The sequence below is a fragment of the Pseudophryne corroboree genome, chromosome 12, assembly GCF_028390025.1.
Source record: "Pseudophryne corroboree isolate aPseCor3 chromosome 12, aPseCor3.hap2, whole genome shotgun sequence".
Taxonomy (NCBI): Eukaryota; Metazoa; Chordata; class Amphibia; order Anura; family Myobatrachidae; genus Pseudophryne; species Pseudophryne corroboree.
Window position 1 is genome coordinate 136,202,287 of NC_086455.1, and position 18,608 is coordinate 136,220,894.

General features: G+C 47.4%; 1 protein-coding gene across 1 annotated transcript in view; it reads left to right on the forward strand.

The window, feature by feature from the left end:
• The window catches only part of AQR (aquarius intron-binding spliceosomal factor), a 187,030-nt gene that overhangs the window by 149,918 nt on the left and 18,504 nt on the right, over window positions 1–18,608 (forward strand). The window contains exons 27-32 of the mRNA XM_063948061.1: window positions 8,812–8,949; window positions 9,225–9,296; window positions 10,054–10,241; window positions 10,333–10,504; window positions 10,841–11,011; window positions 11,470–11,555. Coding sequence (XP_063804131.1) covers window positions 8,812–8,949; window positions 9,225–9,296; window positions 10,054–10,241; window positions 10,333–10,504; window positions 10,841–11,011; window positions 11,470–11,555 — 827 coding nt within the window. The remainder of the gene's footprint in view (window positions 1–8,811; window positions 8,950–9,224; window positions 9,297–10,053; window positions 10,242–10,332; window positions 10,505–10,840; window positions 11,012–11,469; window positions 11,556–18,608) is intronic.

Consider the following 18,608-nt stretch of genomic DNA (forward strand, 5'->3'; position numbering starts at 1 on the left):
CACTGTCAGCAGTGTTCATCCCGGGCGTGGACAACTGGGAAGCAGACTTCCTCAGCAGACACGATCTTCATCCGGGAGAGTGGGGTCTACATCCAGAAGTCTTCAACATGTTAATAGACCGTTGGGAAAGACCAATTGTAGACATGATGGCGTCTCGCCTCAACAAGAAACTGGACAAATATTGCGCCAGGTCAAGAGATCCACAGGCAATAGCTGTGGACGCACTGGTAACTCTTTGGGTGTACCAGTCAGTGTATGTGTTTCCTCCTCTGCCGCTCATACCAAAGGTATTGAAGATCATACGGCAAAGAAGAGTAAGAACAATACTAGTGGTTCCGGATTGGCCGAGAAGGACTTGGTATCCGGAACTTCAAGAGATGCTCACGGACGAACCGTGGCCTCTACCTCTGAGAAGGGACCTGCTACAGCAGGGTCCCTGTCTTTTTCAAGACTTACCGCGGCTGCGTTTGACGGCATGGCGGTTGAACGCCAGATCCTAAAAGGGAAAGGCATTCCAGAAGAAGTCATTCCTACCTTGATTAAGGCACGGAAGGAAGTCACCGTGAAACATTATCACCGCATTTGGCGAAAATATGTAGCGTGGTGCGAGGATCGGAGGGTTCCGACGGAGGAATTCCAACTGGGTCGTTTCCTACATTTCCTGCAATCAGGATTATCTATGGGTCTCAAATTGGGATCCATTAAGGTTCAAATTTCGGCCCTGTCAATATTCTTCCAAAAAGAATTGGCCTCTGTCCCTGAGGTCCAGACTTTTGTCAAGGGAGTACTGCATATACAGCCTCCTGTGGTGCCTCCGGTGGCACCGTGGGATCTAAATGTAGTTTTAGATTTCCTCAAATCCCATTGGTTTGAACCATTGAAAAAGGTGGATTTGAAATATCTCACATTGAAAGTGACTATGTTACTAGCCCTGGCCTCTGCCAGGAGAGTATCTGAATTGGCGGCTTTATCTTATAAAAGTCCTTATCTAATCTTCCATTCGGATAGGGCAGAACTGCGGACTCGTCCGCATTTTCTCCCTAAAGTGGTATCAGCATTTCATCTGAACCAACCTATTGTGGTGCCTGCGGCCACTAGCGACTTGGAGGACTCCAAGTTGTTGGACGTTGTCAGAGCCTTAAAAATATACATTTCAAGGACGGCTGGAGTCAGAAAATCTGACTCGCTGTTTATATTGTATGCACCCAACAAGTTGGGCGCACCTGCTTCTAAGCAGTCGATTGCTCGTTGGATTTGTAACACAATTCAACTTGCACATTCTGTGGCAGGCCTGCCACAGCCTAAAACTGTAAAAGCCCACTCCACAAGGAAGGTGGGCTCATCTTGGGCGGCTGCCCGAGGGGTCTCGGCATTACAACTCTGCCGAGCAGCTACGTGGTCGGGGGAGAACACGTTTGTAAAATTTTACAAATTTGATACCCTGGCAAAGGAGGACCTGGAGTTCTCTCATTCGGTGCTGCAGAGTCATCCGCACTCTCCCGCCCGTTTGGGAGCTTTGGTATAATCCCCATGGTCCTTTCAGGAACCCCAGCATCCACTTAGGACGATAGAGAAAATAAGAATTTACTTACCGATAATTCTATTTCTCGGAGTCCGTAGTGGATGCTGGGCGCCCATCCCAAGTGCGGATTATCTGCAATACTTGTACATAGTTATTGTTAACTAATTCGGGTTATTGTTAAGGAGCCATCTTTAAGAGGCCCTTTCTGTTATCATACTGTTAACTGGGTTTAGATCACAAGTTGTACGGTGTGATTGGTGTGGCTGGTATGAGTCTTACCCGGGATTCAAAATGCCTCCCTTATTGTGTATGCTCGTCCGGGCACAGTACCTAACTGGAGTCTGGAGGAGGGTCATAGGGGGAGGAGCCAGTGCACACCACCTGACCTAGTAAAGCTTTACTTTTTTGTGCCCTGTCTCCTGCGGAGCCGCTATTCCCCATGGTCCTTTCAGGAACCCCAGCATCCACTACGGACTCCGAGAAATAGAATTATCGGTAAGTAAATTCTTATTTTCTTTATACATACATACTAGTTACGAGTATACTATCTCTTTATCAACCAGTCTATATATTAGCAGCAGACACAGTACAGTGCGGTAGTTCACGGCTGTGGCTACCTCTGTGTCGGCACTCCGCAGCCCGTCCATAATTGTATATACCAGTGACCTAACCGTGGTTTTTTTTTCTTTCTTTATACATACATACTAGTTACGAGTATACTATCTCTTTATCAACCAGTCTATATATTAGCAGCAGACACAGTACAGTGCGGTAGTTCACGGCTGTGGCTACCTCTGTGTCGGCACTCGGCAGCCCGTCCATAATTGTATATACCAGTGACCTAACCGTGGTTTTTTTTTCTTTCTTTATACATACATACTAGTTACGAGTATACTATCTCTTTATCAACCAGTCTATATATTAGCAGCAGACACAGTACAGTGCGGTAGTTCACGGCTGTGGCTACCTCTGTGTCGGCACTCGGCAGCCCGTCCATAATTGTATATACCACCTAACCGTGGTTTTTTTTTCTTTCTTTATACATACATACTAGTTACGAGTATACTATCTCTTTATCAACCAGTCTATATATTAGCAGCAGACACAGTACAGTGCGGTAGTTCACGGCTGTGGCTACCTCTGTGTCGGCACTCGGCAGCCCGTCCATAATTGTATATACCACCTAACCGTGGTTTTTTTTTCTTTCTTTATACATACATACTAGTTACGAGTATACTATCTCTTTATCAACCAGTCTATATATTAGCAGCAGACACAGTACAGTGCGGTAGTTCACGGCTGTGGCTACCTCTGTGTCGGCACTCGGCAGCCCGTCCATAATTGTATATACCACCTAACCGTGGTTTTTTTTTCTTTCTTTATACATACATACTAGTTACGAGTATACTATCTCTTTATCAACCAGTCTATATATTAGCAGCAGACACAGTACAGTGCGGTAGTTCACGGCTGTGGCTACCTCTGTGTCAGCACTCGGCAGCCCGTCCATAATTGTATATACCACCTAACCGTGGTTTTTTTTTCTTTCTTTATACATACATACTAGTTACGAGTATACTATCTCTTTATCAACCAGTCTATATATTAGCAGCAGACACAGTACAGTGCGGTAGTTCACGGCTGTGGCTACCTCTGTGTCGGCACTCGGCAGCCCGTCCATAATTGTATATACCAGTGACCTAACCGTGGTTTTTTTTTCTTTCTTTATACATACATACTAGTTACGAGTATACTATCTCTTTATCAACCAGTCTATATATTAGCAGCAGACACAGTACAGTGCGGTAGTTCACGGCTGTGGCTACCTCTGTGTCGGCACTCGGCAGCCCGTCCATAATTGTATATACCAGTGACCTAACCGTGGTTTTTTTTTCTTTCTTTATACATACATACTAGTTACGAGTATACTATCTCTTTATCAACCAGTCTATATATTAGCAGCAGACACAGTACAGTGCGGTAGTTCACGGCTGTGGCTACCTCTGTGTCGGCACTCGGCAGCCCGTCCATAATTGTATACTAGTATCCAATCCATCCATCTCCATTGTTTACCTGAGGTGCCTTTTAGTTGTGCCTATTAAAATATGGAGAACAAAAATGTTGAGGTTCCAAAATTAGGGAAAGATCAAGATCCACTTCCACCTCGTGCTGAAGCTGCTGCCACTAGTCATGGCCGAGACGATGAAATGCCAGCAACGTCGTCTGCCAAGGCCGATGCCCAATGGCATAGTACAGAGCATGTCAAAACCAAAACACCAAATATCAGTAAAAAAAGGACTCCAAAACCTAAAATAAAATTGTCGGAGGAGAAGCGTAAACTTGCCAATATGCCATTTACCACACGGAGTGGCAAGGAACGGCTGAGGCCCTGGCCTATGTTCATGGCTAGTGGTTCAGCTTCACATGAGGATGGAAGCACTCAGCCTCTCGCTAGAAAACTGAAAAGACTCAAGCTGGCAAAAGCACCGCAAAGAACTGTGCGTTCTTTGAAATCCCAAATCCACAAGGAGAGTCCAATTGTGTCGGTTGCGATGCCTGACCTTCCCAACACTGGACGTGAAGAGCATGCGCCTTCCACCATTTGCACGCCCCCTGCAAGTGCTGGAAGGAGCACCCGCAGTCCAGTTCCTGATAGTCAGATTGAAGATGTCAGTGTTGAAGTACACCAGGATGAGGAGGATATGGGTGTTGCTGGCGCTGGGGAGGAAATTGACCAGGAGGATTCTGATGGTGAGGTGGTTTGTTTAAGTCAGGCACCCGGGGAGACACCTGTTGTCCGTGGGAGGAATATGGCCGTTGACATGCCAGGTGAAAATACCAAAAAAATCAGCTCTTCGGTGTGGAGGTATTTCACCAGAAATGCGGACAACAGGTGTCAAGCCGTGTGTTCCCTTTGTCAAGCTGTAATAAGTAGGGGTAAGGACGTTAACCACCTCGGAACATCCTCCCTTATACGTCACCTGCAGCGCATTCATAATAAGTCAGTGACAAGTTCAAAAACTTTGGGTGACAGCGGAAGCAGTCCACTGACCAGTAAATCCCTTCCTCTTGTAACCAAGCTCACGCAAACCACCCCACCAACTCCCTCAGTGTCAATTTCCTCCTTCCCCAGGAATGCCAATAGTCCTGCAGGCCATGTCACTGGCAAGTCTGACGAGTCCTCTCCTGCCTGGGATTCCTCCGATGCATCCTTGCGTGTAACGCCTACTGCTGCTGGCGCTGCTGTTGTTGCCGCTGGGAGTCGATGGTCATCCCAGAGGGGAAGTCGTAAGCCCACTTGTACTACTTCCAGTAAGCAATTGACTGTTCAACAGTCCTTTGCGAGGAAGATGAAATATCACAGCAGTCATCCTACTGCAAAGCAGATAACTGAGTCCTTGACAACTATGTTGGTGTTAGACGTGCGTCCGGTATCCGCCGTTAGTTCACAGGGAACTAGACAATTTATTAAGGCAGTGTGCCCCCGTTACCAAATACCATCTAGGTTCCACTTCTCTAGGCAGGCGATACCGAGAATGTACACGGACGTCAGAAAAAGACTCACCAGTCTCCTAAAAAATGCAGTTGTACCCAATGTCCACTTAACCACGGACATGTGGACAAGTGGAGCAGGGCAGGGTCAGGACTATATGACTGTGACAGCCCACTGGGTAGATGTATGGACTCCCGCCGCAAGAACAGCAGCGGCGGCACCAGTAGCAGCATCTCGCAAACGCCAACTCTTTCCTAGGCAGGCTACGCTTTGTATCACCGCTTTCCAGAATACGCACACAGCTGAAAACCTCTTACGGCAACTGAGGAAGATCATCGCGGAATGGCTTACCCCAATTGGACTCTCCTGTGGATTTGTGGCATCGGACAACGCCAGCAATATTGTGTGTGCATTAAATATGGGCAAATTCCAGCACGTCCCATGTTTTGCACATACCTTGAATTTGGTGGTGCAGAATTTTTTAAAAAACGACAGGGGCGTGCAAGAGATGCTGTCGGTGGCCAGAAAAATTGCGGGACACTTTCGGCGTACAGGTACCACGTACAGAAGACTGGAGCACCACCAAAAACTACTGAACCTGCCCTGCCATCATCTGAAGCAAGAAGTGGTAACGAGGTGGAATTCAACCCTCTATATGCTTCAGAGGTTGGAGGAGCAGCAAAAGGCCATTCAAGCCTATACAATTGAGCACGATATAGGAGATGGAATGCACCTGTCTCAAGTGCAGTGGAGAATGATTTCAACGTTGTGCAAGGTTCTGATGCCCTTTGAACTTGCCACACGTGAAGTCAGTTCAGACACTGCCAGCCTGAGTCAGGTCATTCCCCTCATCAGGCTTTTGCAGAAGAAGCTGGAGGCATTGAAGAAGGAGCTAAAAGGGAGCGATTCCGCTAGGCATGTGGGACTTGTGGATGCAGCCCTTAATTCGCTTAACAAGGATTCACGGGTGGTCAATCTGTTGAAATCAGAGCACTACATTTTGGCCACCGTGCTCGATCCTAGATTTAAAGCCTACCTTGGATCTCTCTTTCCGGCAGACACAGGTCTGCTGGGGTTGAAAGACCTGCTGGTGACAAAATTGTCAAGTCAAGCGGAACGCGACCTGTCAACATCTCCTCCTTCACATTCTCCCGCAACTGGGGGTGCGAGGAAAAGGCTCAGAATTCCGAGCCCACCCGCTGGCGGTGATGCAGGGCAGTCTGGAGCGACTGCTGATGCTGACATCTGGTCCGGACTGAAGGACCTGACAACGATTACGGACATGTCGTCTACTGTCACTGCATATGATTCTCTCAACATTGATAGAATGGTGGAGGATTATATGAGTGACCGCATCCAAGTAGGCACGTCACACAGTCCGTACTTATACTGGCAGGAAAAAGAGGCAATTTGGAGGCCCTTGCACAAACTGGCTTTATTCTACCTAAGTTGCCCTCCCACAAGTGTGTACTCCGAAAGAGTGTTTAGTGCCGCCGCTCACCTTGTCAGCAATCGGCGTACGAGGTTACATCCAGAAAATGTGGAGAAGATGATGTTCATTAAAATGAATTATAATCAATTCCTCCGCGGAGACATTGACCAGCAGCAATTGCCTCCACAAAGTACACAGGGAGCTGAGATGGTGGATTCCAGTGGGGACGAATTGATAATCTGTGAGGAGGGGGATGTACACGGTGATATATCGGAGGGTGAAGATGAGGTGGACATCTTGCCTCTGTAGAGCCAGTTTGTGCAAGGAGAGATTAATTGCTTCTTTTTTGGGGGGGGTCCAAACCAACCCGTCATATCAGTCACAGTCGTGTGGCAGACCCTGTCACTGAAATGATGGGTTGGTTAAAGTGTGCATGTCCTGTTTTGTTTATACAACATAAGGGTGGGTGGGAGGGCCCAAGGATAATTCCATCTTGCACCTCTTTTTTCTTTTCTTTTTCTTTGCATCATGTGCTGATTGGGGAGGGTTTTTTGGAAGGGACATCCTGCGTGACACTGCAGTGCCACTCCTAGATGGGCCCGGTGTTTGTGTCGGCCACTAGGGTCGCTAATCTTACTCACACAGCTACCTCATTGCGCCTCTTTTTTTCTTTGCGTCATGTGCTGTTTGGGGAGGGTTTTTTGGAAGGGACATCCTGCGTGACACTGCAGTGCCACTCCTAGATGTGCCCGGTGTTTGTGTCGGCCACTAGGGTCGCTAATCTTACTCACACAGCTACCTCATTGCGCCTCTTTTTTTCTTTGCGTCATGTGCTGTTTGGGGAGGGTTTTTTGGAAGGGACATCCTGCGTGACACTGCAGTGCCACTCCTAGATGGGCCCGGAGTTTGTGTCGGCCACTAGGGTCGCTAATCTTACTCACACAGTCAGCTACCTCATTGCGCCTCTTTTTTTCTTTGCGTCATGTGCTGTTTGGGGAGGGTTTTTTGGAAGGGCCATCCTGCGTGACACTGCAGTGCCACTCCTAGATGGGCCCGGTGTTTGTGTCGGCCACTAGGGTCGCTAATCTTACTCACACAGCTACCTCATTGCGCCTCTTTTTTTCTTTGCGTCATGTGCTGTTTGGGGAGGGTTTTTTGGAAGGGCCATCCTGCGTGACACTGCAGTGCCACTCCTAGATGGGCCCGGTGTTTGTGTCGGCCTCTAGGGTCGCTAATCTTACTCACACAGCTACCTCATTGCGCCTCTTTTTTTCTTTGCGTCATGTGCTGTTTGGGGAGGGTTTTTTGGAAGGGACATCCTGCGTGACACTGCAGTGCCACTCCTAGATGGGCCCGGTGTTTGTGTCGGCCACTAGGGTCGCTTATCTTACTCACACAGCGACCTCGGTGCAAATTTTAGGACTAAAAATAATATTGTGAGGTGTGAGGTATTCAGAATAGACTGAAAATGAGTGTAAATTATGGTTTTTGAGGTTAATAATACTTTGGGATCAAAATGACCCCCAAATTCTATGATTTAAGCTGTTTTTTAGTGTTTTTGGAAAAAAACACCCGAATCCAAAACACACCCGAATCCGACAAAAATAATTCGGTGAGGTTTTGCCAAAACGCGTTCGAACCCAAAACACGGCCGCGGAACCGAACCCAAAACCAAAACACAAAACCCGAAAAATTTCAGGCGCTCATCTCTACTTAGGACGTTAGAGAAAATAAGAATTTACTTACCGATAATTCTATTTCTCGTAGTCCGTAGTGGATGCTGGGCGCCCATCCCAAGTGCGGATTGTCTGCAATACTGGTACATAGTTATTGTTACCAAAAAAATCGGGTTATTGCTGTAGTGAGCCATCTTTTCTAGAGGCTCCTCTGTTATCATGCTGTTAACTGGGTTCAGATCACAAGTTGTACGGTGTGATTGGTGTGGCTGGTATGAGTCTTACCCGGGATTCAAAATCCTTCCTTATTGTGTACGCTCGTCCGGGCACAGTATCCTAACTGAGGCTTGGAGGAGGGTCATAGGGGGAGGAGCCAGTGCACACCACATAGTCCTAAAGCTTTCTTTAGATGTGCCCAGTCTCCTGCGGAGCCGCTATTCCCCATGGTCCTTACGGAGTCCCCAGCATCCACTACGGACTACGAGAAATAGAATTATCGGTAAGTAAATTCTTAATTTTTTTTTTCCCCACTGCCCCCAACATAAATATCTATGGAGGCCAGCACTATTTGTCTTTGTATATTGGTTGTATGATCCTAGTAGTATAAGTGATGCAGAGATTGCACAGAGATGAATGGGCAGCCTGGAGCGCTGTGTAATAACCTTACCGCACACACTTACCACTTCAGGAATTCCGTGCCTTTGAGCTGCTGCGCAGTGGACTGGATCGCTCGAAGTATCTTCTTGTGAAGGAAGCCAAGATCATTGCCATGACCTGCACCCACGCAGCTCTGAAACGTCATGATCTTGTGGATTTAGGATTCAAGGTAAGATGTGAAGAACCTGCAACACTGAAAGAGGCCAAGGGGTAATCAAAGTAAAAAAAATAAAAGTCTTGTGTGCGGTGATTTTCCAGCACATTGTGTGTTGTGCACTTAGGCATTGCTACTCCCAGAGTTGTCTGTAGCAACAAAAGTGTTTATTGGGTTATTGGCCTAGATTTTCTGCAACACCAGACAGTTCTGCACATTGTCTCCAGACAGTCACCTTGAAGATTCCTCGCTGTTCTTGCTGACTCTTGGTTCCTGTCTTTTCTCTGCAGTATGATAACATCCTGATGGAAGAAGCTGCTCAGATTTTAGAAATTGAGACATTCATCCCCCTCCTCCTGCAGGTACAATATAGGGCCATGACCTCTGGTCTTGAACTTTACTGGAAGTAATAACAGTGCTCTGAAGGGAGTTAATACCCAAGCTTCTTGTTACTAAATTATGCTATAATAGGTTTTTTTTTGGGTTAACCTTTAACTCTGCTAAAGGGTCCCCAGACAGAGATTAATGATGTTATCCAGTGTCTTATTAAGAAGCTGCTCTATGATCAAGCTACAGTGATGGTTCCTTTTTTAATATAAATAATCTGCTCCAAACATCTACTCTTATAATAATGACCGGGAGAAGTGTTGTCCCATTCTTTTGGGGGAATTCAGTTGTTTTTGGGCGCCCTTAGCTCCTAACTAAAGTAATGGGAGCTATTCAAGTCTTTGTGCAGATGGGCGCAATTTCCGCGGGCTCCCATTATTTCTACGCACCCTCCTGAAGTGGCGAGCAGACATCTGCCGAAAGTCGGTCATTTGGGCACCCAAATTCAACGCAACCAGTACTTTCCATGGGCTTAGCAACATTATGCATCTAAATCCGGTGCATTTGGGTGCAATAAGTAATGGGCGCCCGTGGCTCTTTCACCCATCTGCAGAAAAATGTAATATCGCCCATCAGGCACCTTTTTCTTACACATGCCCAAAACAGTTGTATTACCCCCTTTGTGTTGTGTGTGGGTAAAATTCCATGCATTTGTCATATATATATATATATATATATATGTATATATTTATTTATTTATTTTTATTCCCCTCCATTCCACCCCACCCCCAGAATCCAGAAGACGGCTTCAGTCGGCTGAAGCGATGGATAATGATTGGGGATCATCACCAATTGCCGCCTGTCATCAAAAACATGGCCTTCCAGAAGTACTCAAACATGGAGCAGTCACTCTTCACACGGTTTGTCCGACTAGGTGTGCCAACCGTAGACCTGGATGCTCAAGGAAGAGCCAGGGCCAGGTAAACATTTTGGAGAACTTATTAGAGGTGTTCCTGTGCCTGGTGAGACACTAGTATGTAAATGTTTGCTCTGCCTCTTCATCATTTGTAGCTTGTGCAACCTTTACAACTGGCGCTACAAGAGTTTGGGAAACCTACCGCACGTGCAGCTGCTGCCTGAATTCAGATCCGCTAATGCTGGATTACTCTATGACTTCCAACTTATAAACGTAGAGGACTTCAATGGTGTAGGGGAGTCTGAGCCAAACCCATACTTTTACCAGGTAATGGAACAAAGTCTACATCCGTACACTATAAAAATAATTGAGGACTGTGACTATTTGTTTAGAGCTTTATTTTAGAGCAATTGATAGACTGAAGCACATCTTCACCTTTGATCTAATGAGAAACGGGAAATGTAGTTTTTACCGTAAATGTGTTCCCTATGTTGTACTATTGTATACCATCTTACTTGGTGATCAAGTTAATACATTGCAATAATGATGCTTGGCAATCTAGTTGCACTGAGTTTGTATGATACATTTCTTATTCAGAGCATCCATACATTTTACATACATGTATAAGCTAATCAGACACTAATTAGCGGTATCACCTTGCAGAATCTTGCCGAGGCTGAGTATGCAGTAGCCTTGTATATGTATATGCGCCTTCTTGGATATCCTGCCAATCGTATAAGCATCCTGACCACCTATAATGGACAGAAGCACCTGATCCGTGACATTATCAATCAGCGGTGTGGCAACAACGCTGTGATAGGACAGCCTAGTAAGGTGAGTATTAAATTATTGGTTGGATAGTGATAAATATGACTTACCTTGCAGTGCTGGGTAAAAATTAATGAATGACTACTTCCTCCCCCGTACAAGCCTTAAGGGGGTGCCTAGCCAAACTTTTAACGGTTTGTGGAGCATGGATTGGCTCAGAACACACTGCTCTGTCTGCAGATTGTTATATTAGGATCTGGGTCTCTGGTTGGCTATGTCCTTCTCATAGTACAGTACACACTGTTTGTATTGTGGATAAGAGGTCAAGGAGGCCTCCGCATTATATTGTAAAAATCTAATATACAATTACTTAAAAAAGAAAATTCCTGGATTATTAAATAAAAAATGACACCTTTTATCTGCAGAACATGCTTTGATTGCACTAAACATCAAGTTAGACATCAAGGGTTTCAGAGATTCAGCATTGTCCTCTAACAGAAGGATGCTAATGTTATTTCTTGCAGGTCACCACCGTGGACAGATTTCAGGGACAGCAGAATGACTACATCATCCTCTCACTTGTCAGAACCAAGGCTGTGGGTCACCTGAGGTAAGAGATCTGTAACGGAGACGTAAAACCCAAGCCTCCTGTTACCTTCCACTCTCTAACCATATAGCTTTTATTATTGGTGTAAACAGACACTTGTAAAAGCCCTTAGAATATCCTGGTTGCAGTTTTGGAGTGACTGCTGCATGTCATCATCCAGCTTCTACATATACTGCTCATTTTCTGTCCTGGTAACATTGAGTCTTTGGTTCATCAGATGAATAGTACAGGCTTAGGCATCCTGTTTTCAGCTTCTTTGTATACCTTGCCCAGCGTGAGGGTTCCGGTGGTTAGACAGTTACGCTGGGAGTAGTACTTCCTGCTTGGGCAGACTCTTTTTAGGAATAGAAGACAGAACCGTGTATGGGCATGAGCAGTGTGTTGATATCGAAGCTGCCTAAGGTGTGACTAAAGTATTATTCTCTGGGATTGTGAAGTGTTTAGGAGAAGCTTTGCGCTGTCAGTTCCCAGCAATGACACCATGCATGGCATCTATTGGGTACTGTTTATATATCCTTGAGCACTTGTTACACATCAAGTTATAGATGTATAACAAAGTTAACGGAATACCTCCTTGTGTATGTAAGAAGTCTGAGTTACACTTTCTAGCATTTCTCTGGCTCTGAAGTTACTGTCAAATATACTTTCCATATGTGTAAAAGAATACTGGCCTGCTGTATCCATAGTGCCTTACTGCCACCACTTGTAATAGTTAACCTCCGCTGTCCCCTCCAGTTTGGCAGGTAGGTGTTTGGCTCCTGTTTGCCTGGGTGAGAAGGAGACAATAATATCTGTGGCCCATGCAGCTTCTCTAGTCTTCTCATTCCATACACTTCATTGTTTACAACCTTGGTCCTCAAGGCACCCTAACAGTCCAGGTTTTAAGTATATCCATGCTTGAGCATAGGTGGATTAATTGGATTACATACGTTATCCCGGCAGACGGGATGCCGGCAGTCAATATCCCTTCAGCGGCATCACGCTGGGCTCGCCGCGCTGCGGGCCCGGTGGCTCCCTGCGCTCACTATAGGATATTTTCCCACTCTATTGGTTGTTGTGGACACCCACGAGTGGGAATAGCCCTGATGTGCTGGGATTTCGGCGTCCGTATCCTGAATTCCGGGATCCCAACAGCCATCATTTTAACTGCATCCCACTTAATTAGTATTTCAGACAATTTTATTTAGTAATCTGTGCTCAAGCATGGATATCCTTAAAAACTGCAATGTTAGGGTGGGTCTGAGTTTGGGAACGACTGGCTTAATGTGTTGCTTTACCATGGCGGAGTGCGCAGCTCACCGCAAGATTCAAGATGACAGCTGCTGAGGGGGGATTTGGGGGGGAAGCACATTTGGAAGAATGCAGAAGCAGTTGGGTCCTGCAGATGTGGACCTACTGTGCAATAAGCAGCAGAATATCCCACTCATCCTACCTTCTGCACGTTTCTGATGTACATAAGATCAACTGTAATTTCTCTGGCAAGGTCCACAGGATAACATTGGGATGTGATAACGCGCCAGCGGATTTGCACTAAGCAGTCAAAGCTTTCGGCCTCCCAGCATGCAACGGGCCCGTCCATATATTCCCGCCTCCTGGCTCAGGCAGATTCGTTTTTTGTTTGGTGCGGCAAGAGCCGGACCATGGTCAGTGGGCTGCTGATTTTTAGCAGCCATAAGGTTTTTTATTTTATTTTTATAGTCTTACTATTTTTTTGAGTGATCTTTCTAAAAAAGCGCCTTATGCGTACCTTGGAAAGAGTCGCTCCAACAACTCTCCGCCGGGTCGCGAAACGCTTACCCTTGTGTACAGTGCTGTTTCGGCGGGCGTCAATGTAGGATGTACTAGCAAGTCCAGCAGACGTTACCAGGCTGTGGCAGGAGCACATGAGAAGGTAGGGCATCGGTTCCGCTTAGTAGGGGAATATGGACACAACCGCACTCTTTTTTGGGAGGAGACTACCAAACAGTCGCTGACGCGGCTGCCATCACAGGTGCACCAGCGCTAGGCCTTAGGGATCATAGGCTCCAGGGTTAGTATGAGGCCGCGATCCCTAGGGTTGATGTCAGCAGTGGGGAGTCAGACGCTCCCTTGGTCGTCCCTTCTCCTGGTTCATGACCAGTTTCCTCCGAGTCTCCCGCCATGAACTGAGTTCCTGCTTCCGTCTGAGACGCTGTGTATCTAAGGGGACTCAGTCGCAGCATAGGCGGCTGTGTGGTGCATCAGTGTTTACTTGGGCATCTGTGTTCACTGTAGGTTCACGGAGCAGTTGTGTACACTATTAGCGTCTGGATCCACTCTCCTGAGTCGGGTGATACAGCACTAAGCTTCTGTCTACCTTTGAGTACGAATATTTGGATAAGTGCCTGATGCATACGAGTCTAGTAACTATTGCTGCTGGCTTCTTTCGCTGTGCAACTGAATACGTTTAAAAAAAACTCCTATATAAGGTAATGCAGTAATATGTTCTCCTACATACTTGAAATGCATTTGAAGTTGATTATGTGCTCATATTGCTTATTATACTAATGTATAACCTGTGACTGATTGCTAGTGTGATTGCTGACTTTACTATAAATCTGTCAGTCTTCTGTGTATTCCGATCCTCATCGCTGGTGCAAAGCAGGGTATGGTCGGATTGTATGTCACTTTAACAAATTTTCTGCTGCGGGCTCCACAAGGATTAACATCGGGGTGTAGAGTAGGATCTTGATCCGAGGCACCAACAGGCTAAAAGCTTTTGACTGTTCCCAAGATGCACAGCGCCGCCTCCTCTATAACCCCGCCTCTGTGCACAGGAGCTCAGTTTGTAAATTGGTTCCATGCAGTAAGCAGCACTTAACGGGGCTGCCTGAGGCAGCCTATTGATAGCTTAAATTGACAGAAAAGAAGAAGATTTCTGCTGCGTGGTGCACTGGGCTCCACAAGGATAGACATTGGGGTGTAGAGTAGGATCTTGATCCGAGGCACCAACAGGCTGAAAAGCTTTGACTGTTCCCAGAGTGCATAGCGCCGCCTCTTCTATAACCCCGCCTCCCTGCACAGGAGCTCAGTTTTGTAGTTGGTGCTGCAGTAAGCAGGCACATAACAGAGGGGCTGCTCCAGGCAGCCCTAAGAAGAGCTTTTTTGAAGAAAAAGTGAAGACTACAAGGGCAGCAGCGGTGTGTAAATGTCAGAAGACATTCACTGCTGCAGCTCCAGCTCTCCCCAGCGGCGCTGTACACTCCCAAGCCCTGGTTGCCGGGTAACTACAGCAGGAGGCTCTGGTATTCTTCACGGTCAGGCACACACGACAGGGGCTCTCCGGGATCGCGTGGCCGCGCTTCGGGAGGTGGTGAGTGGGTCCCGCAAGCGGGACCCGTACTTTATCGTGATCCGGCGCAGTCAGTGGGAGGCGGGCCGCACGCGCTGGCGGTGGACACTGTGGCAGTACAGGCGATCCCACTAGATCACCAGGGCATGGGACAGGTCAGTTTTTCTCTCTAAACCATTTTAACAGTAGCCCACAGTACCCGGTGGTTTTGCCAGCAGGGGGATAAGGCTTAGACCTGAAGCCCCAGCCCCAGGGCGCAATTTCCCGCAAATGTTCCCGCCCTGGAGCTGCATATCTGTCACTCCCTCTCAGTGTCTGTGCGCCATTTCTCTCAGCTTCACTGTTCCTGGGACTGCTTGGGCAATTCCTCCTGTGTAAAGCCGCCTGGTTGTCAGTGCTATGACTTTACATGACACTTAAGTATTCTACCTGCCTTTTAGACAGTGTTAGTTAAGAAAGAGTGCATTTAATCAGGGTTTTCTAGTACAATTACCCTGTGATATACATCCAGTTCTTACTGTGCAGTGTTATATCTATTGACTACATAGCTATATATATAAGCAAGTCCAGTGCAGTATTATTGTTAGTAATAACCTCTGCATTGTACAGACTGTGACTATCTGTGTGTGCATTAGATAGCTGAGTGGTGTCCATTTTGTGTCTTTCACTCAACTTGCTATCCCTATACTCTATAACCTGAGGGGGCTTGGTGCGTCAGGTTTTGTATTTATATAGGATTTTCACAAAGATATACTTTAATACGTATTTTTCTCTGTGATTTTAGTCACCATATCTCTCCTTTATCTCTACCAGTGCTGACTACAGTGCGCAGGGGTTTGGGTAAGGGGTATTGTGCTGCTGCCAATTGTACTGTGTTACCTGATACTGCAAGTTATATCATGTCTGCTTCTGAGGGTAACGGTACTGGGGGATGAACACACTGCCGGTGTTGCTGAAGCCACAGATCCCTATGAGGAAAATATAGCAGCTTGTGGGCTCTGGTTCTAGGGGCTCCTTGCCCCCCCAGTGGGACTGTGGCAACGGAGGTACATAATGACCCATCGTGGGCCGCTTTTTCCACGCTTCTACATACGCTAGTTAATAAACACCCCCTATGGGACCCCCTATGCCGGTGCAACCGTATGTTGTCCCTGCAGCTAACCCGCCGATTTATCTGCTCAATTGAAGAAGTTGAACCAGTCCCTGATTACTAAAAAGTCTGACCCTCGCTCGCCTAAGCCCAAGGGGTCCTCTAAGCGAGCTCTTGTCTGCTCACAATCCACTGCTGTGACTGACACCTCGTCTGATGAAGACGGCACTTACACTGACCCCACAGATTCTGACACAGATACTGCTGATGGGGAGGGTAGTTCACATGTGGATGTTCCTGATCTTTTGGAGGCTATTAAATTAATTTTACAGATTATGGATGATCCCGGGCCATCCGTCCCTCCTAAGAAACCAGATAGGTTCAAGCGTCAGAAGGTGGTTAAACAAGTTTTACCTCACTCTGACCACCTAGTGGATATACGTCAGGAACCCTGGGAAACCCGGGTAAGAAGTTTGTGCCTCAAAAGAAGATGCTGGCTCGTTATCTCCTCGCACCAGAGCTGTCTAAAAATTGGGAAACGCCTCCTCCAGTAGACTCACATGTGGCTAGGATGGTGGTTTCCTCAGCTCTACCTGTCACTACCGTCACGTCTCTAAAAGAGCCTACGGATAAACGTGTGGAGGGTTGTCTAAAAGCGATTTACACCCTCACGGGTGCTGCACAAAGGCCCACTATTGCAGCAACATGGGCTGCAGAGGCTATTGAAGCATGGTCCTTGGAGTTAGAAGCTGAAATCTCTTCTGACCATGCTAGACCATGCTTGTCATATATTGTCACAGCTTCTCGCTATATTAAAGAGGCGGCTTCTGATGCCGGTATTCTAGCAGCCAAGGCCTCTACTATCAGTCCTGGCTCCGGATATTGTGGCTGAGATCCTGGTCTTTGGATCTGGATTCTAGAAAAACCCTGGAGGTACTCCCTTTCAAGGGAGATATTCTGTTTGGGGAGGACTTAAATAAGATAGTGGCTGACTTGGCTACTGCCAAAACTGCCTGTCTGCCAAGTACCGCTCCTTCTGTGTCGAAGGCTAAAGGTACTTCCTTTCGTCCTTCAGGTAAAGCAAAAGGTCAGGCGTACAGCAAGCAGGCCCGCACTTCCAAACCTGGTAAGCCAAAGCCCAAAAGAGCCTGGGCTGCCCGTCAGCCAGCTTCCAAACCGATAAGCCTGCCGCATGACGGTGCGGGCCTCCCCCTGGGGGATCCCAGGGTGGGGGCCAGCTTCTATGGTATACCCAGGAATGGTTGAAGACCACTTCAGGTGCCTGGGTACGGGAAGTCGTCACTCGAGGTTACGCCATAGCCTTCAAAAACTGACCCCTCATCGATTTTGCCGTACAGACGTCCCGTTGGCCCAGACAAAGGCAAACACTCTACATTCGGTGGTACAGACCCTCCTGGATACAGGAGCCGTAGTACAGGTGCCTCTTGCGCAGAGAGGGCAGGGGGTACTATTCTCCACTGTTTCTAGTCCCGAAACCGAATGGGTCCTCCCGGCCCATTCTCAACCTAAAGGCATTGAACAGGTTTGTGAAGGTTTCCAAGTTCCGTATGGAAACCCTTTGCTGTATAGTTCTGGCCTTGGAACCTGGGGACTACATGGTCTCCGTGGACATACAGGATGCTTAACTGCATATTCCTATAGCAGCGTCACATCAGCAATACCTGGGGTTTGCAATTGGCAACCTCCATTACCAGTTTCGGGCATTACCTTTTGGTTTAACTACGGCTCCGCGAGTTTTCACCAAAGTCATGGCGGTGATGACGGTGGTACTCCGTTGTCAAGGGGTCAGGATACTGCCGTATCTGGACGACTTGTTAATCCTGGCAAATTCCCCAGAACTTCTACGTCATCTGGATATGACGGTCCGGTTTCTACAAGCCCACGGGTGGCTCATCAACTGGAAGAAATCCTCCCTGGTCCCTGCTCAGAGCATGGTGCACCTGGGGGCGCTATTGGACACTCACAACCAGAGTTTGTTCTTGTCTCAGGAGAAAGTCCTGAAGCTTCAGGACAGGATTCGTTGCTTCCTTTCTCGTCTGCAAGTGTCGATACATTCAGCGATGCAGGTGCTGGGCCTCATATTCTCAGCATTCAACATGGTGGACTATGCTCAATTCCATTCTCGCCCCCTCCAGAAGCTAATTCTAGCCAAGTGGGTCGCCCTGCCTCACAGGATCAGGTCTCACATGATCTCATTGACTCCGGAGGTCCGTCTGTCGCTGCTCTGATGGCTCCAGGACCAACAATTGTGCAGGGGCCGTCCCTTCTGGATGTCCAACTGGGTCCTGTTGACGACAGATGCCAGTCTAAGAGGTTGGGGCGCGGTGCTGGAGCAACACTCCCTTCAGGGTCGGTGGATAAAGGAGGAGTCCCTCATCTCGATCAACATTCTGGAATTGCTGGCTGTCTTCAATGCATTGAACCTAGCCCAGCATTTAATTCACAACCGTCCTGTTCAAGTACAGTCAGACAACGCCACCACAGTGGCTTACATAAACCATCAAGGCGGCACTCGAAGCCGTTTGGCAATGAAGGAAGTCTCACGGATTCTACATTGGGCGGAACGCCATCTACCGGCCATATCGGCAATATTTATTCCGGGAGTCCCGAATTGGGAAGCGGACTTTCTCAGTCG